The 26,102-nt window shown below is 39.4% G+C and overlaps 1 protein-coding gene across 1 annotated transcript in view; it reads left to right on the forward strand.

Annotated features, from left to right (window-relative positions):
* Positions 1 to 26,102, forward strand: part of ITGBL1 (integrin subunit beta like 1) — a 220,320-nt gene that overhangs the window by 115,515 nt on the left and 78,703 nt on the right. Inside the window, exon 7 of the mRNA XM_052650281.1 lies at positions 1,198 to 1,344. Within this exon, the coding sequence (XP_052506241.1) occupies positions 1,198 to 1,344 (147 nt within the window). The remainder of the gene's footprint in view (positions 1 to 1,197; positions 1,345 to 26,102) is intronic.

The following is a 26,102-nucleotide window of genomic DNA, read 5'->3' on the forward strand; positions in this document are numbered from 1 at the left end:
AGGCCAGTCTTCACTGAAGGCCAGTTTTCATACTCTGTGATATATATTAATATCGACGGACATGAGTTTGAGTAAGCTCTGGGAGTTGGTAATGGACAGGGAAGCCTGGCCTGCTGCAATCTATGGGGTCACAAAAAGGTCAGACACGACTGAGCGACTGAACTGAACTGAATGCAAAATGCAAAATAGCATGGATTTTTCATCCATTACCAACATACTTGATTTACTTAAGGAAAGTATAATTCCACTTCCTTTAAAATCCTTCATGCATTTTTGGAGGAATTACTGAAATCTACTTTACTTTGTGTTTGTAATAATGAGTTTCAGAACGGTTATGAAGAGTTAGAAAAACTCAGCTAAGTTATTCATTCTTTTCTGTTCCTGCTTGGTTAGATGTGTGGGCTCAAATGAATAAAAATAACAATAGCTCATTTTTATGTAGCATTTTAAGATACAGTATATACTTCTTGATAAATGTGGATAGATAATGCGGTTTAAAATGAAGGACCTAAATGTCAAAGAGGCTGTCATTTGACCAGCTGTATTCAGTAGGGAGCAGGGTCAGGATTTGAACTTGCTTATATGACTGATAACCTGGTCTATTTTCTGCTATACCATATCACCACTTATCACAGTTTTTTGCAGGCTGTGTTTCCATGTGTAAAGAAATTAATTTCTTTCCTGACCTCTTTTGTGTGTATGAAATTAGTCTTCAAGGGTTGTGGGTAGTAAAAAGGTCATGAAAATAAAGTCTGGGAGACTCCAGGAGCTGAGACCCTGTTTCAAAAACAAATCGCTTTCCATTTCCTATGGCTCTCCTCCGTGTGAATTAATCGCCAGATCCATTAAACCCTCCATTTGGGCCCCAGCAGCCTAATTCAATCTCATGCACTTGGATTTTGAAAGATTCAAGTTGATAGCCCTCCGAACCTGTTTATCTGATCTGGAGTTGTTGCTTTTCTTTACCCTTCATGATCAATCAATACAGCTCGGGTATTTAAGAACGTTGTTGAAAAATGGACTTTTGCCTTAATGTTTTCTGTGGTGCTGATGGAGATCCTGACTTCTTTGTGACACTCACTGTTTGGAGACTGATTCTGACTTCAGTATATTTTTCTCATATACATGTGTATGTGTATATATATAATACATTTTTACATACACTAATATACATATATACTTACTCTCATTGTGAAGGTCACGGGCAGTGTAACTGTGGAAGATGTGACTGCAAAGTAGGCTGGTATGGGAAGAAGTGTGAACACCCACGTTCCTGCCCGCTGTCAACGGAGGAGAGCATCAGAAAGTGCCAGGGAAGTGCCACTCTGCCATGCTCGGGAAGGGGTAAGTGAGGGTCTCAGGCCTTGCCACCCACCACCTCTCACCCTGTGAGTCGAGTGAATTCAGTTCACACGTATCTTATTTAAAAGGTAGCTGAGATTCCTGAATGAGGAAAAATTTGCCTTTTCAGAATAATGACTCCAGCATCCACGAGTGAAAATACGGAGAACTACAATCTCTCTCTTTCTTCCCGTCGCACCCACCCACACACACACTCACTCACTCAGTCTACTTTAGCTCTGAGATTTGTTCAATTTCCATCTAGTTCAATGCTGCATTAAAAGAGGAAAAAAAAAAGTTTGGATATTTGCTCAGAGCTTTATCAATAAAACCATCTAATTGTCCACTGACATTTCTGAAACTTAATAACACCCTATTGAATTGTACTGTTGGCTTTTGAGAAAGCACCGTATAAACAGACAGCTTGGAATAAACTTTCCTCCTCTTGGGTGGCATGTAGCCTCAGGTGTGTTCTTGGTACCAGATCAGTACACATTGGAGGAGAAGGAAGGATTCATCTAAGGGAAAGCTGGTTTCATTGTTTTTGATTTCTCAAAATAAGAAATACAATTTCACCTCTCATGTGAAACTGGCAAAGTTAATGTGAAATATGCTTTTGGAGGAACTGGTAATTGAAGTTATTACAAATTTTATTCATGAAAGAGGAAAAGGAGAAAGATTTCCCTTATGTGAATGTTAGATCAGAACCACCACAATATTGTAAAGTAATTAGCCTCCAATTAAATAAATTTTAAAAATTAATTTTATGTTGCAGGGCTTTTTTTTGAAAAATGAATTTTTGAGATAGAATTCAAGTGTCATAAAATTTATGCTTATAGAGTATACAACTTAGAGGTTTTTTTTTTTTTTTTTACTGTATTCATAGAATTATCTGACCTTCACCACTAACTTGTTCCAGAACATTTTCATCACCACGAAAAGAAACTTGGTATCCCTTCCAATCACTCTCCTGTATTCTCTCCACTCAGCCCCTGGAAACCATTAATCTTCTTTCTGTCTCTGTACTTTTGCCTGATCTGGATGTTGCATCTAAACATGAAATGTGTCCTTTTGCTTCTGGCTTTTCTCGCTTAGTTTAATGTTTTCAACATTGTAATGTGTCAGTATCCCATTTTATGGCTGCATAATATTCATCTGTATGGATATACCACATTTGTTCATCCCCTCATCTGTCAATCAACATCTGAGTTGTTTATCCTTTTTTGGCCATTGTGAATACTGTTCTATGAATATTTATATACAAGTTTTGTGCAGAGCATTATTGGTTTTTTTTTTTCATTTCTCTTGGCTATCTGCCCATGAGTGGAATTGCTGTATCATATGGAGTTCTACATTTAGGTTCTTGATGTACCGTAACACTGGCTTTAAAGTGACTACACTGTTTTAGTTTTCCTTCAGAAGTGTATGAAGGTTCCAGTTTCTCCACATCCCCACCATTATTTATTATCATATTTCATCTTTTCTCTATTATTACTCTTTTGAGCGGTGGGTAGAAAACCCTCCCAAGTCTCCAAGATTATTTGTAACGTATTGTTTTCCTGTACTCTGGTATTTATCCTTAATGATTATAAGAAACAGGATAAAATATGAGTAGAAGGAATTTTTAATTTCAGAAGCATTTCTGATTTGCCCCATCCTTTACTAATAACCCCAGACAGGAGCCACTGTTATACCAGCATTAGTAAAATATTGTGATTCTAGTGCTTCAGCAAGCCTATTATGCTCTTAAAATAACAAAGACTAAAAAATCAGTTTTTCTTGGACTATTGTTATTTATTTATTGCTAAGAATAGCAAGCTATATAATAGAAAACTAAGAAAAGCATATAAAATATCTTAAACATAAAAAATGACTTTAAGTGTGTGTATATGTGTGTGTGTGTATATTTATCTGCCAAAGTTTTCCATTTGTCTTGAATTTTTATGATGTTAATGCAAGAGAATTATTTATGGACTTGATATATCAATGTTTAATAAACTGATTAACTTATTTGTCTCCTACCTTTCTGAAGAATCTTTAGTTAGTTCCTATATTTCAGGACTAGAGTATATTTAAAGTTTATTGTACCAAAAAGGTGTTAATATGTAGAGAATTATATTTTTAATTTTTTTAAAAATTCATTCAAGCCTTTTGATGCTCTTTACCAATTGTAAGCTTCTCTAGTTTCCTCACAAGGAAACAGAGATATTGATGAGTGAAGTGGTTTTCCAAAAAACTATAACAAAATGTAAGAATTTTGAGAATGAAGACCAAGGATTTATGACAGGCAGGCCAGGGCTCGGACCAGTGGTCAGAGACTTCGTTTTTTATAGGGCTACATCTGCAAACCCATGGGCACTGGAGGTTTTAAAGCAAATGGCCAAGATGAAAACTTCCAAAGGATTAGTTCTGCGGTTTATGAATGACAACTGCAGCTGTGGTTACATGAGTGAAGAAAGCAATTACAAGGCCCATCGGTTCTCCAGCCGGAGAGCCTCAGCAGCTCGCCAGCTGGGGCCAAGGGAAAAAAAAAAAGAAGCAATTCTCCTGGTAGAATTCGATTAGATTACTTGCTTGTGCCGGTGATGGCTATGTGTGATCATTATGTCTTAAAGGCAGGGGAATAATTTAGAGGATGTCTTAAATTCTTGGTTAATCCTGTGATTCCTTGATTTCTGTTCCTTCATTTAGTTAGATGATTCTCCTGGAGCCAATGTGGATATCCAGTGGTTCATCCTAATTTCTGCTCCTGGGGTTGGGAGGTAGATGCACCTCTCTCTATTTTCCTATCAGTGTTCTACTCCAAATGCAAGAGTCAGACATGACTGAGCACACAGACACAGGTGATGTCTACACATCAGTTTTCAACTCTTCTTGGTTAAAAACACACTTTTATTGTTATTGAGGTTCTCCTGGGTATGTGCCTGGCTTTGGCCAGAAAATATGAGCACAAGGGATGTTATCACTTCTGAGCGGAGGAGGCAGAGGCGGTGAGAGACTGTCATGCTGCCACGCTCCCTGGCATGGAGATTTGCAGTGTTTGAGATGGTGGCTGGTCATTAGTCTGGGTCTTTAAATAAGATGTCTGCTGACCCACCAAAGGTCTGTAACACAAGTGAGAAATAAACCTTCGTTGTTTCAAGTGGCTGAGACATCGGTGTTCTTTGCTACGGCCGCAGAACTCCTGATCATACTCTCTTCTGCATGCAGAATTACGGAACACAGCCAAAGCAACACAACCCAGCTAGCAGTGCAACAAAAATGCACTTAAAGCCAAAGAGATAAGTATAAAAAAATTGAGGTTTATTTTGAATATATCATATCAGTATGAGTATCTAAATCAGCATAAATGGGGACTTCACTGGCAGTCCAGTGGTTAGAAATCCATGCTTCCTCTGCAAGGGACATGGGTTCAATCTCTGTTTGGGGAACTAAGACCCCATATGCTCCATGGTATGGCAAAATCAAACGTAAATATATGTATACTTTATAAGTGATACATTTATATTATTCTGTGAATATCTATAGCATTTATGGGCACAATAAAATGCTAAGAGCATTGAATGCATTACCTTTTTTAATATTCCCAAACACAATGAGGTAGGAAGAAATATAATTCTTCTACTTTTCATAAAAGAAGAAACTGGAACTATCTGTCATCTTACCTGGTAGGTGCAGGAGAAGTTTTCATAGAAATTTAAATCTAGGCCCTTCAATGCAAGAGCTGTCATTTAAGATAATTTACTAACATTCTAACTTGTTAATGTGTTCTTATAACAATTTTCTGAACAACTTGCAGTGAATGTATATTTTCTTGTTATAAGTATTCTTCTGTAAAATTATTGATATGGCTGCATAGCATTCCATAATATGGTTGTATCCATAGCAAAATAATTTAATCAACCCTCTTTTATTAGAAATCTAAATTGTCTCTTATTTTATTCAAGTGACAAATATCATACTTTATACTCTTATAGCAGAGTATTTGCATAAATCCTAAGTATTATTCTTGGCTGTGGATTTGTTGTTGTTGTTGTTGTTCAGTGGCTCAGTTATGTCTCACTCTTTGCAACCCCATGGACAGCAGCAGGCCAGGCTCCTCTGTCCCTTACTGTCTCCCAGAGCTTGCTCAAACTCATATCCTTTGAGTCCATGATGCTGTCTAACCATCTCATCCTCTGCTGCCCCCTTCTCCTTTTGCCTTCGATCTTTCCCAGATCCAGGGTCTTTTCCAGTAAGTCAGCTCTTCACATCATGTGGCCAAACTATTGGAGTTTCAGCTTTAGCATCATTCTTTTCAATGTATATTCAGAGTTGATTTCCTTTAGGATTAACTGGTTAGATCTTACTGTCCAAGGGACTCTCGAGAGTCTTCTCCAGCATCACAGTTGAGAAGCATCAGTTCTTTGGCTCTCAGCCTTCTTTATGGTCCAACTCTCACATCCAAAAACCATAGCTTTGACTATATGGACCTATGTCAGCAAAGTGATTTCTCTTCTTTTTAATATGCCGTCTAGGTTTGTCACAGCTTTCCTTCCAAGGAGCAAGGATCTTTTAACTTCATGGCTGCAGGCACTGTCCGCAGTGGTTTTGGAGCCCAGGAAAATAAAATAGGTCACTGATTCTGCTTTTTTTCCCTTCTATTTGACAGGAAGTGATGGGACTATCTTTGTTTTTCAAATGTTGAGTTTAAAGCCAGCTTTTCACTCTCCTCTTTCACCTTCTTCAAGGGACTCTTTAGTTCGTCTTCACTTTCTGCCATTAGAGTGGTATCATCTGCATGTCTGAGGTTGTTGATATTTCTCTCAGCAGTCTTGATTCCAGCTTGTGATTCATCTAGCCCAGCATTTCTCATGGTGTTCTTTGTATATAAGTTAAATAAGCAGGGTGAAAATTTACAGTCTTGTCTTACTCCTTTCCTGATTTGGAACCAGTCCATTGTTCCATGTCTGGTTCTACCTGTTGCTTCTGATCCACATCCACAGTTTTCTCAGGAGACAGGTAAGGTGGTCTGGTATTCCCATATCTTTAAGAATTTTCCACGGTTTGTTGTGATCAACACAGTCAAAGGCTTTAGCATAGTGAAGTAGTAGATGTTTTTCTAGAATTTTCTTGCTTTCTCCATGTTCCAAGAAGTGCTGGCAATTTGATTTCTGATTCTGCTGCCTTTTTAAAAGCTGGCTTGTACATCTGGAAGTTCTTGGTTCACAGTACTACTGAAGCTTAGCTTGAAGGATTTTGAGCATAACCTTGCTAGCATGTGAAATGAGTGCAATTGTATGGTAGCTTGAACATTCCTTGGTATTGCCCTTATTTGAGATTGGAATGAATGCTGACCTTTTCCAGTCCTGTGACTACTGCTGAGTTTTCCAAATTTGCTGACATATTGAGTGCAACACTTTAACAGCATCATCTTTTAGGATTTAAAATAACTCAGCTGGAGTTCAGTCATCTGCACTAGCTTTGTTCATAGTAAGGCTTCCTCAGGCCCCCTTGACTTCACACTCCAGGATGTCTGACTTTAGGTGAGTAGCCATACCATTGTGATTCCAGGTCATTAAGACCTTTTTTGTATAGTTCTTCTGTGTATTCTTGCCACCTCTTCTTAATCTCTTCTGCTTGCTTCCCTTGTGGTTCAGCTGGTAAAGAATCCACCTGTAATGTAGGAGACCTGGGTTTGACCCCTGGGTTGGGAAGATCCCCTGGAGAAGGGAACAGCTACCCACTCCAGTGTTCTGGCTTGGAGAATTCCACAGACTCTACAGTCCGTGGGGTTGCAAAGAGTTGGACATGACTGAGCAACTTTCATTTTCACTTTTTTCTGTTAGGTCCTTATCATTTCTGACCTTATCATGCCCATTCTTGCATGAAATATACCCTTGAAACATCCAATTTTCTTGAAGAGATCTCTAGTCTTTCCCATTCTATTGTTTTCCTCTATTTCTTTGCACTATTCTTTTAAGATGGCCTTCTTATCTCTCCTTCCTATTCTCTGGAACTCACTTGGGTGTATCTTTCCCTTTTTGCCTAGCCTTTTGCCCCCCTTCTTCCTCATCTTTTTGTAAGCCCTCCTCAGACAACCACTTTGCCTTCTTGCATTTCTTTTTCTTGGGGGTGGTTTTGGTCACTGACTCCTGTACAGTGTTATAGATCTCTGTCCATAGTTCTTCCGGCACTCTATCAGATCTGATCTCTTGAATCTATTCATCACTTCCACTTTTTAATCATAAGGTATTTGATTTAGGTCATGCCTGAATGGTCTAGTGATTTTTCCTACTTTTTTCAATTTAAGCCTGAATTTTGCAATAAGGAGCTCATGATTGGAGCCACAGTCAACTCTAGGTCTTGTTTTTGCTGAATGTATAGAACTTCTGCATCTTCAACTGCAAAGAATACAATCAGTCTGATTTTCATATCGCCCATCTGCTGATGTCCATGGGTAGAGTCATCTCCTGGGTTGTTGGAAAAAGTTTGTCATGATCACCCTGTTCTCTTGACAGAACTATGTTAGCCTTTGCCCTGCTTCATTTTGTACTCTAAGGCCCAAACTCGCCTCTTATTCTGAGTATCTCTTGACTTCCTACTTTTGCATTCCAATCCCCTATGATGCAAAGTACATCTTTTGAAACAAACCAAGATCATTCTGTCATTTTTGAAATTGCACTCAGGTACTGCATTTCAGATTGTTGGCTATAAGAACTACTCCATTTCTTCTAAGGGATTCTTGCCCACAGTAGTAAATATTATGGTCATCTGAATCAAACTTGCCCATTCCTGTCCATTTTAGCTCACTGATTCCTAAGATGTCCATCTTCAATCTTGCCATCTCCTGCTTGATCACATCCGATTTACCTTGATTAATGGACCTAACATTCCAGATTCTTAGGCAATATCATTCTTTATAGATTAGAACTTTACTTTCACCACCAAGCATATACACACCTGAGTGTTGCTTCTGCTTTGGCCCAGCCTCTTCATTCTTTCTGGAGCTAGTATTGCCTTCTGCTCTTCCACAGTAGCATATTGGACACCTTCTGACCTGGAGGGCTTAACTTCTGGTGTCGTATCTTTTGCCTTTTCATACTGTTCATGGGATTCTTGAGGCAAAAATACTGGAGTGGGTTCCATTTCATCCTCCAGTGGAACATAGAACTCGTCACTATCACTGGTCCATCCTGGGTGACCCTGCATGGCGTGGCTCATAGATTCCTTGAGTTACACAGGCCGCTTTGTCATGACAGGGCTGTGATCCATGGAGTAGTGGATGTGGATTGAAAACATTTAAAGGAATAAAAGTATAACTTCTTAATAAACGTTCCCAAACAATTTATATTCTCTAGAATAATTGTATCAGGGGTGAAAGAGGGTTTCCCTCCACCTACCAGTAGTGACAATTTAAATAATTAGTTAGCTTTCCTTGGGGTATTTTTTGTTTGTGTTGAAACTTTTACCATTTATCAAACTCCTTTTAATGACTTCTATCATCATCAAAACAAACGATTTATCTGCAGGCTTATTCAGAAGCTTGTGTTTGCAGCGTTTGCCTTCTTTGGTTGCCTTTCGTCCTTGTGTCTAAGTCATCGTCTCGTTTGGTGCCGCAGTCCCACGTGCTTTTGTTGTCTGTCCTCTGTGCCCTTTGGGTTTCTTTCATCAGACTTGTTCTAAGAGAAATTGCATGTGTTTTGGACCTTCAACACACATACCCATACACCCCCACAAGGGGAGGTGTGAGGTGGGAGGAGAATGACAAATGGAAGCTAAATGTTGAACATCGTAGCTTCTAGAAAATAGGAACCATGTCCTCATTTGTGTCAATTAGTATGCCTTAATTAATGAATTAAGCAAGTTGCTTCAGTTTCCTCACCTAGGAACATAATTTGAAAGGATAGCATGCCAAATTTGCACCATCTGGAGATTTTTCAATTTAAGCTATCATTTATCTCTTCTTTTTATTGGCAAAGCATACCTTTTCTCTCTTTGATCAACCAGAGACGCTTTTTGTGATGCATGCATTTCTTTTTAACCTGTGTTTTTTCACTCTACATAATTATTTTATAACTGTCATTTTTCTTATTTATATATAGAGTGGTACAATTGTTATTTGAAATAGAAAAAATTTTTGTTTTAAGTCCTCTAAAAAATGATTGTCAATTTTTGTGGGTAGGAGGGTCTTTTAATTTTTTAATAAAATTTTTATCAGCTTTATTGAGATATTGATATAAGAAACAAAAAATTGCACATATTTAATGTATATAATTTGATTAATTTGGATGTGTGCATATACCTGTGACACCATCAGCACAGTCAGGGTGATAAACATATCCATTAAATATCTGTGTATCCTTTTCCTGTGTGTGTGTGTACGTAGTAACGCTTAGCACAAGCAAACATTGACCGTCTAACATAGTCAAACTAACAGAAGCAGAAAATAGAATGGTGGTCGCCAGTGGAGTGGGGAGGAGGAAATGGGGGAGTTTTTTCTCAGTGGCTATAAGTTTTATTTATATAAGGTAAATAAGGTCTGGAGATCTCCTATACAGTGTAGAGTGGATAGCTAACAATTTTAACTTTTTTGTGTGGTTTTGTGAACTGAAAAAAATTGTTAAGAGGATAGCTCTCCAAACATTTTAAGTACTGCACCACCTGGTGTGATTTTGATTGTATTTTTAAAATTCCCAGAGGCTTAATTAGATATCTTACTGTAAGTGAAGTGGGAAATGTATAGACAAGAGAACCCAGTATTTCCTTTGAGTAGTACTTTGAGTACACTTTGTCGACAAAGGTCTGTAGAGTCAAAGCTATGGTTCTTCCAGTAGTTATGAATGGATGTGAGAGTTGGACTATAAAGAAGGCTGAGGGCCGAAAAACCAATGCTTCCAAGTTGTGGTGCTGGAGAAGACTCTTGTGAGTCCCTTGGATAACAAGGACTGTGACCCAATCAATCCTAAAGGAAATCAACTCTGAATATTCACTGGAAGGACTGATGCTGAAGCTGAAACTCCAATACTTTGGTCACCTGATGCAAAGAGCCAACTTACTGGAAAAGGCCCTGATTCTAGGAAAGACTGAAGGCAAAAGGAAAAGGGGGCAGCAGGAATGAGACGGTTAGAGAGGAACAAGATGGCAGAGGAGTAGGTGGACGTGGAGCACATCTCTCTCTACAAGTACGTCAGGGATACACCTTCAGACACAGAAGTGCTCTCAGAACACCAGCTGAGAGTGGGCGGGAGTACCTGACCACTGGAAAAGAACATATGCTGCTGCTGCTGCTGCTGCTGCTGCTGCTAAGTCACTTCAGTCGTGTCCGACTCTGTGCGACCCCATAGACGGCAGCCCACCAGGCTATATGGAGCCATGCAAAACTCGGTAGGACGAAGGAACTAGGGGGGACACAGGAGTGTTAGTAGGACCGGATCTGCCCTCAGCAGGTGGGGGCACTGAAGTGGGGGTCCGATCCCCACCTCAGGGCGATTGTTTGGGTCGGAGGAGATGGTTAGATAGCATCACCAATGCAATGGGTGTGAATTTGAGCAAACTCTGGAAGTTAGTGGAGGACAGGGGATCCTGGTGTGCTGCAGTCCATGGGGCTGAAAAGAGCTAGACATGACTTAGGGACTTAACAACAGCAACAACTTTGAGAAGGAGAGTGGGATTCAGATTTACTCTTTACTAAGTATTCAGTTTGATCGATCCCCTGCGTCTCTCAGAGCTTGAGAACTCTGGAACAGTCATACACTGAATTATGACCTTTCAGACATAGTTGCTGAGCACCCCAGCCAAAGAAGATGCAGAAATGATCCTGTAAAATAAGCTTCTTTACTCTTCCTTTTCCAGAAGGAATTATCCTACTTTCAGTGATGCACCAAATGGGGATAATATCAGTGAATTGGGAAATCATGCCAGAAGCAGAAGTCTATATTTTATCGTATTATAGACATTAAATGATGAGACATCAGTCTTTGGATCCCCAGGGTGTCTCCCACGGATCTCTGAGCACACCTTAAATTTTCAGTGTCTCTTTTACGGCTTTTATGTGTGCTCTAAAATCATGGAATGACCCAGAGTAGAAAAATAGTATCTAGGAAGAGAAAAAGCCTCTTTGTTATTTGCTTCCTTTGTACTCAGAAAATACTTATTAGGATGTCTTAAACTGTATATGTGTTCCACATTCCACAAAGCCTCAACAATGTGAATGCTCTGTATTATGCCTTAGTTAGGGCTTCCAGGCTGGCACAGTGGTAAAGAATCCACCCGCCGATGCAGGAGACGCAAGAGACACGGGTGCGATCCCTGGATCGGGAAGATCCTCTGGACAAGGAAATGGCAACCCACCCCAGTATTCTTGCCTGGGAAATCCCATGGACAGAGAAGCCTGGTGGGCTGCAGTCCAGGGGAGTCACAAAGAGTTGGATCTGACTGTATTCGCATGCACACACACACAACTTATTTAAAAAATAATATGGAGAGAAAAAGACTTGGATCGTGGGAAAACTAAATATAGTGCCTCCACTGTTCTTTGTGGTTTCATGATGTGTTGGGATGTTTTCTACCTTCATGAGGGACCAAAGGTGCAGGCGCCTTGTGCAGCTGCAGACTGGTGTTTTTCTGGACAGTCCATATTAAATCTGATATTCAATCTCTCGATCTTATGAAGAAGCAGCGTTTACTAAACTACAGGCATAATTTGTGTACATTGAAGGAAATTGCTAAATATAATGGAAGCAAGCCAAGAAAAGAAGATCTCATGTAAGGTGACTCGGTAGGAATTCTCCTTTCCAGCAGGCAAATAATTATCTCTGTTCCTCTTCTTTATTTCATCGTGCCTTTCCTCTTGCTATTTTAATATTCAGCAGAGCAGAAAGGAAAAGAAATTCAAAAGCTGAATTTAATAATTTTGTCTAATCTTTTAAAAAAGATGGTACAAAGTAATTCAATGGAAAATAATAAATGTAGTAATTTTTTTTTTTGGATAACCTGAGGATTTTCTGATCCATAGTCCAGAAAACTGTATCACTCCCCAGACAGAGTGAATATTTTGTGTGTGTGTTCCAGTCAGCGATCTTGCTTAAATGGTTTGTCTCCGGCAACAGAACATTTTGTGTCAAAGATAGAAATCAATCCAAATAAATGGACAACTTTTATTACATTTTGCATAACTTTTATGCAGTAAATTGAAAACTGGCAAAATTTTCTGGCTAAAAAAAGTTCCCAGTAAAGACTGAAACAAATATTGTCAAAATCTATTTGAAATGAAAATAGAATATTGGGCATGAATTCAATCCCGATTTCTTTAAGTGACCTTAAAATGAAATGTGTGACAACTATGACAATTTTGTTACTATAATTATTTATTTCCGTTAAAACATTAAGCCCACTGTGTAGGGTATAGTGTGGGCCTCTAGTGGTTATTTACCTGCTTTTATTCAATATAAACAAGCAAACCAGATACATTTAATGGGCAACAGTCTCTTCTGATTATTAGCAGTAATCTTCACAGAACTACACATTCTATACACTTTCTTTTTAATAGAAAAATCAATGAGTCAGAGTAGTCTAGATTTTAGGGTCATGTAGATGATCAAAACTCTATAATTCCTTTCTTGGATACATTAAAGTCTAAGATGTCATTAAAAATTATATGGCTTGTCATTATGTTAAATTTCCATGATAGATAATATATGCAGATATTATATTGTTCAGTCACTCAGTTGCGTGACTCTTTGCAGCCCCATGGACTGAAGCACACCAGGTTTCCCTGTTCTTCACCATCTCCTGGGGCTTTCACACTCATGTCCATTGAGTCATTGATGCCATCCAACCATCTCGTCCTCTTCTCCTCCTGCCTTCAATCTTTCCCAGCATCAGGGTCTTTTCCAATATGTTGTCTCTTCACGTGCAAATATTATATTCCAAAGAAAGTAGTGTGTTCAATGTATAATCATACTAGAACATATTGACATCTTATGTATCATATTTTCATTCGCGATGTTGCTTATCAAATTTAATAAATCTAATATTTACTGATCATTTTACCAGGTATAGGGCTTCCCCCCCCCCCCCCCCGCCCCCGATGGTTCAGGGGTAAAGAATCACCTGCAGTGAAGGAGATGCAGGTTTGATCCTCAGGTAGGGATGATCCCCTGAAGGAGGAAATGGCAACCCACTCCAGTATTCTTGCCTGGAGAATCCCATAGTCAGAGCAGCTGGTGGGTTATAGTCCATGAGATCACAAAGAGTCGGACATGACTGAGCACACACACACTTAAATGTTGCCATAGAAATGCCAGCTTAACCTTGCTCAGTGCCTACTGCAATGCATCCTTGCTAAAATACTAAGTTTAATGTAACTAAAGTGACCGAGATATAACCTTATACCTGAGGCAAGTATGTTAGCATCCTTTCATGTGGTTTTCTTCCTCTTTCCTTTGCCTCCAATCATGTTTACTTATCTAATGGAATAGGAGAAGACACAATTCTACAGTGACTGTTTAATTAAGAGTCATTCATATTAGCAAAGCAGTGAAATAACAAGTTTAGTGGTTGGATTGGTATTTTGAGGGCCCCATTATCTATACTGGATATATGTACATATACCTGCCTGTTTTAAATGGCAAAAGGACACAGTAATTGCAATGAGGCAAGGAAGTGGGGCTATGTGTTTGGGCTGAAAGACTCTAGACTGAATCTGGGTTCTCACTGGGGCTACCTTACTGGTGGCTTTGAACTTCGCTGCTTCAGGCTGCTTTTCCTCTCCTCACCTCTGCAGCAAGTGCACTTGAGTCTGTATTCTGACTCATTTGGATCCTTAGATTCTACCTGCTCTCATGGGTCCCATGGGTTTCATTTATGACTCACCTTCCTCACAGACTTTCTCTGGTTTTGCATCACTAACCTGACAGCTGAGTACTCTTCAGAAGAATCAGGTGACTCGCTGTGCTGTTTTCTAGACTCTGCTTTCTCCCAAGTGACTGCTTTGGTACAGACTCTTACAGTCTTCAGTTAAGACATCCTCTCATTTGGACTGTAACAGTTAAGATGGATGAGATTTTGGTTCTTCATAAATATTTATTTCTCATGTGATGCCTTTAATTTGGATAAAGGAAGAAAGACAAGATTCTTTGGCTTCCTATTTAAGTTTCTAAGTCTTGGCCTCTTTGCTGCTCAAAATATCCATGCCAGGTGGATGTTGTAAATAGTACCAAATGGTCTGGCATAGCACTGTCATGAGCTGTTTAAAGTCTGAATGGTCCCAAGAATGAAACTGCATATATTTGCGGTCATATGTAATGTTCTTTACAAGGACATGAAATCATTTTCCAGCATTTATTTTTCTGGAGTTTTTCCTGTGGCCCTATATTGCACAATAGTTCACTGAAGGAGCTTAAAAGAAATGCAAAAAAATTGTCAGACAATAATAGAGTCTACAGTGACTAGAAAGTTCTCTTACACAGCTTCACTTGATGAATTTGCTAGAAGTCTGCATATCATGAATTATATTGAGCTATAGCCACAATATGCCAGCAAATTTGGAAAACTCAGCATTGGCCACAGGACTGGAAAAGGTCAGTTTTCATTCCAATCCCAAAGTATGGCAATGCCAAAGAATGTTCAAATTACTGCACAAATGCACTTATCTTACGTACTAGCAAAGTAATGTTGAAAATTCCCAAGCTAGGCTTCAGCGGTACATGAATCAAGAACTTCCAGATGTTAACTCTGGATTTAGGAAAGGCAGAGGAACCAGAGATCAAATTGCCAACATCTGTTTTAGCATAGAAAAAGCAAGAGAATTCCAGAAAAACATCTACTTCTGCTTCATTGACTACACCAAAGCCTTTAACTGTGTAGATCAAAACAAGCTATGGAAAATTCTTAAAAAGATGGGAATACCAGACTACCCTACCTGCCTCCTGAGAAATCTGTATGCAGATCAAGAAGCAATAGTTAGAACCAGACATGGAACAATGGACTGGTTCCAAATTTAGAAAGGTGTACGTCAAGGCTGTACATTGTCACCTTGCTTATTTAACTTATATACAGAGTACATCATGTGAAATGCTGGACCGGATGAAGCACAAGCTGGAATCAAGATTGTCTGGAGGAATATTAATAATCTCAGATAGGCAGATGACAGTACCCTTATGGCAGAAAGTGAAGAGGAACTAAATAACCTCTTGATCAAAGTGAAAGAGGAAAATGAAAATCTGGTAAAACTCAACATTCAAAAAACTAAGATCATGGCATCCGGTCCCATCACTTCATGGCAAGTAGTTGGGAAAACAATGGGAACAGTGAGAGACTTTATTTTCTTAGGGTCCAAGATCATTGCAGATGCTGACTGCAGCCATGAAATTAAAAGACACTTGCTCCTTGAAAGAAACGCTATGACAAACCTAAACAACACATTAAAAAGCAGGGACATTACTTTACCGACAAAAGTCAGTATAGTCAAAGCTATGGTTTTTCCAGTAGTCATGTGTGGATGTGAGAGTGGGACTATAAAGAAAGCTTAGCCTTAAGGAATTAATGCTTTTGAACTGTGGTGTTGGAGAAGACTCTTGAGAGTCCCTTGGACTGCAAAGACTGCAATCAATCCTAAAGGAAATTGACCCTGAATATTCTTTAGAAGGACTAATGCTGAAGCTGAAACTCCAATGCTTTGGCCACCTGATCCAAAGAGCTGACTCATTTGAAAAGACCCTGATGCTGGGAAAGATTGAAGGCAGGAGGAGAAGGGGGTGACAGAGGATGAGATGATTGGATGACGTCACTGACCCGATGGACATGAGTTTGAGTAAGCTCTGGGAGTTGGTGATGAATGAGAAAGCCTGGCGTGCTGCAGTCCATGGGGTCGCAAAGAGTCAGACGTGACTGAGCAACTGGATGGAAGTGATAGTCCCAATGGGCTGTCCCAGATAGTACAGACTGTACAGGTACAATCTGGCTGTCCCAGATGGTGGCTCGGATGGTAAAGGATCTGCCTGCGTTGCAGGAGACCCTGGTTCGATTCCTGGATCGGGAAGATCCCCTGGAAAAGGAAATGGCTACCTACTTCAATATTCTTGTCTGGAGAAGTCCATGGACAGAGGAGCGTGATGACAGGCTACTGTCCGTGAGTCACAGAGTCGGACACGACTGAGCAACTGACTCTTTCAGGATCATTGTCATGATAGCGAGATGATGGCAAAACTGACACACTTGAGTATAGTTTACTATAATTATAAAGAGGCAAAACCCAAGGAGTGTAATTCATGCGTGACTCTAAATCCACTATTCTGGATGATTCTGTTGCATAAAGAGAGAAACCCGGAAGGACTATAGTGGAAGAGAGTCCTGGGTGTGGTCGGAGGCCTGAAGTCTTGTGGCTGCACAAAGGCGTGACAGGGCTGGAACGTACTGACATTATTTAACCCTCTCCCAAGTGTTCCTCCCATTACTCATGTGATCCCTGGGCAAACCCTTGACAGGCATCGACCTCGTGTTTGGATTGAGATGCTCACACACGGCGCTACAGTGCTGTGCTTCCTCTCAGCATCTGTAACCTCATCTTGCCAGCCACTTTCCAATCCTGGGGCCATGTGCCTCTGCAGGGCCAGGAATTCGAGACATGGCCACATGGCCTACGAGAACCTCACAGCATGCTTGTGCTTATCCCGTTCATTGTTTGTGTGGCCCTGGGAAGTTTCATTTTACTTTACAGACTGTCAGTTTTATCTCTGTATTATATAATTGCTGCTTCCTCTAAAATGTTGTGAGGGACAGGTAAGATGGCACATAGGAAATTGTTTTGTTAACTGGAAAACCAACCTGCAGTTGTGAGGGATTGCTGCAGTTTAAGTAGACGACACAACAGGTGAACTCAAGGCCATAGAATGTTAGAGAGAAAATAAGATCAGTATTCATTCACCTCATTCTTTAATTTATTCACACATTTGATCTATATTTATTGGGGCCCTACTGTGTGCCTAGAACAGGTCTAGGTGCGTAGGATAAAATAATAAATAAGCAGCTAGTGTCAGGGCTCTCAGCTTGTGGTCAGTTTGGTTGGAGAAGTGAAGTGAAGTGAAGTGAAGTTGCTTAATTGTGTCCGACTCTTTGCGACCCCATGAAGCCTACCAGGCTCTTCTATCCGTCCATGGGATTTTCCAGGCAATAGAAAATGGAGTGGGTTGCCATTTCCCTCTCCAGGGGAATCTTCCTGACCCGGGGATCAAACCCAGGTCTCCCACATTGTAGGCAGACACTTTTACCATCTGAGCCACCAGGGAAGTGTAACGAAGAGACAAATAATTTCTCTTAGCATTAGAAGAAGGAAGTCAAGATAAAATGGCCAAGGTGGGATATGTGGCCAGCTCCAGAGAAGGGAGTCAGGGACCCTCTCTAAGGATTTCTTCTTGGCCAGATCTAAGTGTTGAAAAGAGGCCAGATGAGGGAAGATGATCGGAAAACAGACAAAAAAAAAAAGATTTATACCATGCTTCAGATTCAAGTAATGAAGGTTTTCTGGAAGAGATCAAAGTTGGATGGGCTTTGTTCTCTGAGAATCCAGAGAGGAGACTTAGAATTTGTTGAAGAAGTATTTTAAAAATACCAACCTGAGCTCCCACCTGACTTAATCCATCTGCGAGATGGCCTGGGCGTCAGGGATTTTAAAAGCTCACTGGTGACTTCGCTGTGTGGCCACAGTTAGAATCACTGCTCTGCAGAGTTGTGTAATGGGCAGAGTCCTGCCACAGAAGGACGGACACTTTTTTTTTGTCCTACTTCCCACAGAGCAAATGGGCCTTTAGGAGTGCTTAAGAGTTGCAGAAAAATGACTGTCCTGTGGGGTCTTTGCCGGATGCTCTGTTGAAAAGGTGGAAAAGCAGTGAAGCAGTGGGGGGTGGGGGCATGGGAAAATTATGCTCTTGGTGAAAAGGATAAAGAATTTTCAAAACAGGAAGCCCCATCAGGAGGTACAGAAATATAAAAGAGTATGCTATATTTGTTCAGGGAATTGCTCCATCCAAGTTTTTGTATATCTGAGGTAGCAGTGAGAATCTGTATTTTAGAATGGATCCAGTGTAATTATGAAGCTTTTGGGTGTGAATGCTGGGGTTGAACGTCTTTCACAATATTATCCTTCCCTGGTCCTCAGTTGCCCAGAGCCCTTAGTCTGACTTTCAACCTTCATGGGTTGCTTTTTGAGAACTAATCTGTGATGTGTTTTTCCAACCAAAATTAATTTATATTATAATGAAAGATTCTTAGACTTCTATATCCCAGGATTCTTAACCTGAAATTCACACAATTCTGGCAGTTTATGGTTGGGTGTCAGGGCAATAAGTAACTCATATAATAGTGGAAATTAACTGTACATACCTTTTTATATTTTTATAAAGATGGGGCCTATGGTTTCTTTTACTGGGTTCTCAAAGAACTGCAAGATATCAACAAAAGGTGTGATATTAAAACCACGTGTAAAACCAAAACACTTTTACAGAGAGGTCAGAGCAGCTTATTAAGAAACATATTTTGCGTTAGATGTGCCTTAACTATACATTGTATGGTTTAATAGTTGAATTAGTCAATTATCCAAATAGTAATCAAATGTAGAAATACTTGGTGATATCCAGTTGTATTTGTAATTTATGATGTGACTTCTTTTTCTCTTTATTGAAGTATAGTTGATGTGCAATATTTGTGTAAGTTTCAGGTGTACAACATAGTGATTTATCATTTTTAAATGTTATATTCCATGTATAGTTATTGTAAAATGTTGGCTATATTCCCTGGGTTGTACTGTGTGTCCTTGTAGCTTGTTTATTTTATAGTTTATAGTTTACCTCTTAATCTCCCACCCCATCTTGTTCCTCCCTCCTCCCCTCTCCCCGCTGGTAACCTCTGGTTTATGCGCTATATCTGTGACTCTGTTTCTTTTTTGTTATACTCACTAGTTATTTTTGGCTTTAGGTTCCACATATAAATAACATACATTAATAGTATTTGTCTTTCTCTGTCTAACTTATTTCACTTAGAATAACTTTGTCCAAGTCCATCCTTGTTGTTGCAAATGTCAAAATTTCATTTTTTTAATTTTATGGCTGAGTAGTATTCTATTCTATGTATGTATATATGTATATATGCATACACACACACACACACACACACACACACACGCCCATAAACACACACACACACCTACCTCTTCATCTGTTCATCTGTTGATGGAGTCTTAGGTAACATCCATTTCTCGGCAACTGTAAATAATGCTGCTGTGAAAATCGCGTTCATGAATCTCTTTGAATTAGTGTTTTTGCTTTCTTTAGGATTAAATACCCAGCAGTGGAATTGCTAGGTCGTATGATAGTTCTATTTTCAGTTTTTTGAGAAACCTCCAGACTATTTTCCATGGTCACTGTACAAAGTTACATTCCCACCGACAGTGTATGTGGGTCCTGTTTGCTTTCCTGCCAACATTTGTGGTCCTTTTCGGTGATAGCTCTTCTGAGTGATGTGAGGTGATATCTAAGTGTGGTTTTAGTTTGTGTTTCTCTAACGATTAATGATTAATGATGTGGAATACCTTTTTCTGTGCTTGTTGACCATCTGTAAGTATTCTCTGGGAAACTGTCTATTTAGATCTGTCCTTTTTTAACTGGATTGTTTGCTTTTTGATGTTGAGTTGTTGTTGAGTTGATGTATGAGGATGTAAGGGGATATTAACCCCTTATTGGTCTTATCATTTACAAGTATTTTCTCCCATTTAGTAGGTTGTCTTGGCCTTTTTTTTTTTTTAATGTGTTCATAAGATTTGAGTTTGGAATGAAATGACAGACCAAACTCAAAATTATTTTCTTCTGAGGCATGAGAATTTATCATTGAAGTTTCTTATTAGAATAATTTGAAACATAAAATTTCAAGGAGGGGGGGAAAATTCCATTCCTGTGTTTCTCTTTGAACAGAGTGACATTTCTTCTGTAATGCTCTGGGTTTTATTCTCTACTCATGACAGTTGTCCATTCTGATTAATACATGTTGCAGTCCTGAATGCTCAGAAGAGTGTAACCTGCCATTCTAGAAATAACAGGAGTATAGGAACAAGAACAGAAGGAAATTTAACTTGTATGCTAATAAAGTTCTTTTTGAATTTTATTAATATATATAAAAATTTAATAAAGAAATATAATTGGTGTTTTGCAATTCCTCGGTGGCTCCAAACTAAGGTTTAGATAGTCTATAAACTTCTTTCCAATCAACATTCAGTCATGTTATTATTGTTTTAACTTTAGCTAGTTATTGTCCATATGAGTCCTGGAATTATGAGGAACAGGGATAAATTATCAAAGAAAATTCCAAGCAGCGTGACAGAGCACATAACCTGAAGAAATAGTAAAGTAGATAGACAAATAGGTCATGAAGCAGCAATAACTTCTGTGATTATTAATCTTGAATGAACCAAGCTCTACCTTCCTGGGCTTGAAACTGTTTATCATACCTGTATCCATTCATGTATTCATTTCTTTATTCAATGCAATTAATTCCATTGGCAATATTAAGTGACAAGTAGACTCTTCTTAATGGTTACCTTAATGGAATGATTTGCGTGGCTGTTATTTGAACTTTGATGTTGCTGCTAGATTCTGGTTCAATCCAGAATCATAGAAATGACACCACGGCATAAACTGGACTGAGAGGGATGCTGTGAGTGAGAGTAACGGCTTTTATTTGTTCAGTGCAGGCGATGAATATGCAGAAGGGTTCCTAAGACCATGGTTGATGCTTACTCTAGATCACAGACTCTCAGTAACAAAAAGGTATGACATTACTGCTGCTGGATCACATTGAAGAGCAGTCCCCAGTTTGGGACATATTACAAGTTGTTTGGATTTTATGTCCTGACAATGTCTAGCTTTCTTGATTATGTATTTCATTCCTTTGCCATTAGTTACAGTGCTAAGGATATAGCAATATTACACAACATCCATGTTAACTGAGTCTTTTGGACGTAGATGGTAGAATCCTAGTTCAACCAGAAACAAAGGAGTTATGTGCTTACATAACCTAGAAGGACAGGGGTGAAGATGAGCTTTAGAACTAGTGGAAAAACCTTTACATGTGTCTCTCTCTTTCTTATATGCAGGCGTGCGTGCACACACACACACACACACACACACACACACACAAACACACACACTTACATACATGGATGCAGGCACATGACCACACGAAGCTGCCCCCAGCACATACATTTCTGCCGTGTTAGAATTTTGATCTTAATCTTGCCTGCTTTAGATGAATTATCCTCCATGCAGAAGGGTCATGGGTTCTAGCATCACCTAAGGTTATATTTTTCTGTGCCCTCACAAAGGAAAATGAGCGCGTGGAGAAAACGCCCCTGTAGCTCAAGGCAGAAACAATAGCTGGTGCATCACCTTAACTTGGAACCATGATCAATTTTGAACCAGTTCTTATGTCCAAGAGCTTCCCAGCTGGTGCCAGTGATAACGAATCCGCTGGCCAATGCAGGAGACACAGAGACGAGGGTTCCATCCCTGGGTCAGAAAGATCCAATGATAAAGAATCCACCAGCCAATGCAGGAGACACAGAGACGAGGGTTCTATCCCTGGGTCAAAAAGATCCCTCAGAGTAGGAAATGGCAATCCACTCCAGTATTCTTGCCTGGAAAATTCCATGCACAGAGGAGCCTGATGGGCTACAGTCCCTGGGGTTGTAAAGAGTTGGATTCGACTGAGCATACACATACGTGCAAAGAGAGAACTGATGGAGTATTGAACTCGGCTCACCCCAGGAGCAGTGCCGGGGTGGTGATAAGTAACAGTTTAAGACTTCAGAGAAGGATTTCCCTGATGGTCTAGTAGCTAAGACTCTGAGGGTTCCATTCCTGGTTGGGGAACTAAAACCCCACAGGCCCCATGGTGTGATGAAAAAAAAAAAGATTTCAAATAGCCCTTCTGGGCAAATCAAACAATGTTTACTGGCTACAACAGCATTTCAAGTTATATTGATCTTGAGAATCTTTGATTACATGTAGCGCCATCTTCCCATAGCAATTTTGATATGTAGCATATATTTCAGATTCACAGTATAAGGACGCCATGACCTGATTAGGCAATCCATGAATAACTGTGGTAGGAGAATAATAGTCCCCAGAGATAGTCATGTCCTGGTCCCTAGGACCTGTGATTATGCCAGATTATGTAGGAAGGAGGAAAAAGTGGCACATGAAATTAAGATTGCTAACGGGGCTTCTCAGGTGGTGCAGTGGTGAAGAACCCTCTTGCCAAAGCAGGAGTTGCAAGAGACCCAGGTTTGATCTCTGAGTCAGGAAGATACTCTGGAGAAGGAAATGGCAGCCCACTGCAGGATTCTTGCCTGGGAAATCCCATGGACAGAGGAGGCTGGTGGGCTACAGTCAAGAGAGGGTAGTGAATCATCTGGGTTGGCCCAGTGTTAATTACAAGGGTTCTCACAAGGGGAAGAGGAGACAGAAGACTTAGAATCAGAAGGAGGTGACGTGGGGATTGACTTTTTGTTGTTGACTTGGACGATGGAGGAATGGGACCGGAGCCAAGGAATGTGATTGGCCTCCCAAAATTTGAAAAGGCAAGGGATTATTTGACCGTAGAGTTCCCAGAGGACTCAGTTCTGACGCCATCTTTATTTTCGCCTAGTGAAGTCCATTTAGACTTCTGATCCCTGGAACTATAAGGTAGTACATTTTGTGTCACACTTAGCCACAGAGTTTGTGGAAATTTGTTTTAGCAGCAAAAGAAAATTAGTACAGGGACCTCCCTGATGGGCCCAACGGTTAAGACTTCATACTCCCAATTTAGGGGTGTGGGCTCAATCCCTGGTCCTCAGGGAGCTAAAATCCCACATGCCTGGTGGCCAAAACATAGAACATAAACAGCAGAAGCAATACTGTAACAAATTCAGTAAAGAGTTTTAAAATGGTGTTGTGTTAGTCACTCAGTTGTGTCCGACTCTTTGAGCCTCCACGGACTGTAGCCCGCCAGGCTCCTCTGTCGTGGAATTCTCCAGGCAAGAACACTGGAATGTGTTGCCATTTCCTTCTCTAGGGTAAACTCCCAACTCAGGGATTGAAGCCAGGTCTCCTGCATTACAGGCAGATTCTTTACCAATCTGAGCCACCAGGGAAGTGGTAGACATCAAAAAAATCTTAAAAGAAAGAAAGAAGACTAGTACAGTGCCACAGGGAAATATTCTTTGACATAGTCACAAGGATATAAATCAATAAATCAGAATCTTTTTCTGAGTAACTTATGTAGGCCCATGAATTTTTTTAGACTTTTACAGCCTGTAAAAGAATAATACTTAGAAGGTATTTCTTTTACTGCTAGTACTTCACCTACCAGCATAAACCTAAAAAAAAAAAAAAAAGCTGACTAGTGTATAATTTCCATGTTGACTTTCCTTTGCATCATTTTAAAATAATGGAAATTAGTTTTTAAACACAACTTTATATCCTGCTTTTTGCAATTATATGAGATCTTACAGTTTATCCCACTTTGTAACATAGTCTGGATATGTTGTTTTCAATGGCTGTATACTGTATTAAGAGATTTTGATCACATGTAACATTCATCTTTGTTTCCTCATTTAATCCATTTTTCTACTTAAATGGCCCATGAACACAAACAATTATATGATTTTCATATTATGGTCTAAATTTTTTTCTGGTTTTGACATTTTAATACTGGGTGTGCATTATTACCTGGAGTAAGTAAGTAGATCTAAGTTTTCCTGGGCCCACATTTTGGGAGTCTCTTTTAATAAAATGAATTAAAAGTTACAGGGACAAAATTAGTTAAGATGAATTTCTACTTAGGATGAAAAGGGAAATCAACATACTTGTTTTCATCTTACTGATTGCATCTACTTTTGGCTATGCTGGCTCTTCATTGCTGCGTGCAGGCTTTCTCTGATTGTGACAAGCAGGGTCCACTCTAGTCACAGCGCACTGGCTTCTCATTGTTGTGGCTTCTCTTATTGCGGAGCACAGGCTCAAGGCGTCCAGGCTTCAGTGGTTGTGGCACACGGGCCCAGTTGCCCCCGGGCTTGTGAGATCTTCCTAGACCAGGGATTGAACCCGTGTCCTCAGCACTGGCAGGTATATTCTTGACCATTGCATCACCAGGGAAGTCCAACATACTTTTAAAAAACAGACAGACACCACAAACATCACAAAATCCAGAGTACGATAGAATTACAATTTTTATGATTTGGCTATAAATGACTCTGTATATATACATCAAGATTTGTTTCTTCCCAACTTTCCAAAATTTGCAAATGAGGGCTGGGCCTTACGGAATACGTTCACTGTTATGACTTGATCTCTGGCCTGAAGGCTCAATATTGCCATTTTTTGTTTATTTTTCATTCAGGTTGCCATTTCTCACCTGAACCCCTTATAGACCTCAAGATCTTCCAGCAAAATATAATTGTGACCTGGAGTCTTGGTTTCACAGTTCACAAAAAGCTAGATTTTTAGGTAATAGAAATTCAGAGTTACGACCCTTCTGACTATATTTCACCTCACTTGAAAAGAGATAAGTAAGCTGATCGAGCCCAGATTGAAGCTAAGCCTAAAATGAGCTGTGCCCACTCGTTGAAAAATGTTCCCACACTCTAGAGCCTTTATTCTACCTTTAAAATGCTCTTGTCCATCTCTTCACAAGACTTTGGAGACTGGAGATTTTCAGAGTCTTAACGTGTTGATGTGAAGATAATACAAAAAGAAAGCTTTTTTCAAAACTTTTTTACCCTCAACGACTTCTCTGGGGTTAAAAAAGCAGATTTTATCTAAAACTGTTGGCCATGACAAATTAGGGATGGAAGGGATCATTGAAATCAGGAAGTGGGAAAGTTTGGCGGATTATCCCTAAAGCCTGGATCAGACAAGGAAATCAGCCAGAGGCAGCGCAGATTTAACTGAAGATGGGCACCCTCAAGGGCCTGGGCTGGTTGGAGCAAAGAGATAGAACAAGAAAAAATGGGAGGAAATGTTTTCATGGATTGAAGACAGGGTGGATATGAGTGGAAAATCTTTATTTCAGTGAATACAGGGCCTTTTTCCATGGATTCAGTTCTATATTCCTGACACTGATCTAAAAGGAAAAAGAAAAATTGAATCTAGAGTGAGGTTGGTGTGTGTGTATATATTTTCCTATACCTGTGACTTAATTCTAAAGTCAATTAGCAATAATATGGGAATTTTCCATTATTTATGCTCTTTTCTCTAACAGAGTAGATTCTGTTTTGCAGACAGATGAACAAAATGTGAATTCATTAATAATAGGTAATTTCTGTCATTGTGATTAACATTATTAATATGGATTTTATTCTGCGTTTAGCTTGTACATTTTAATCTTTCCTATTAAAAATAACTCATCATAAATTTGAAGAAAACTATAAAAATTGATACAATAATGTAATCTGTGGTTTATTCATTTAACTTGACCCTGTGACAGAGTGATCTAATATTTAGTGTATGGTCAACAACCTGTAAAAAATTTTTAGGAATTACCTCTTAAGAAATCTTCTGCTAGGATGATGAATACCTACTGTTTCTTTCTAAAAGTCTAAAAAGTTTGTTAAATGAATTATCTCATATTTTCTTGTACTGAAATTGTTTTCTTATTTCTGTCCAAATACCTAATGCAGAATTCTATTTTATTTCTCATCCCACATGCAGAAACACTGTGTCATTATTTTTAAAAAGGGATGTAAATGCATT

The sequence above is a fragment of the Budorcas taxicolor genome, chromosome 12 (genome assembly GCF_023091745.1).
Source record: "Budorcas taxicolor isolate Tak-1 chromosome 12, Takin1.1, whole genome shotgun sequence".
Lineage (NCBI taxonomy): Eukaryota > Metazoa > Chordata > Mammalia > Artiodactyla > Bovidae > Budorcas > Budorcas taxicolor.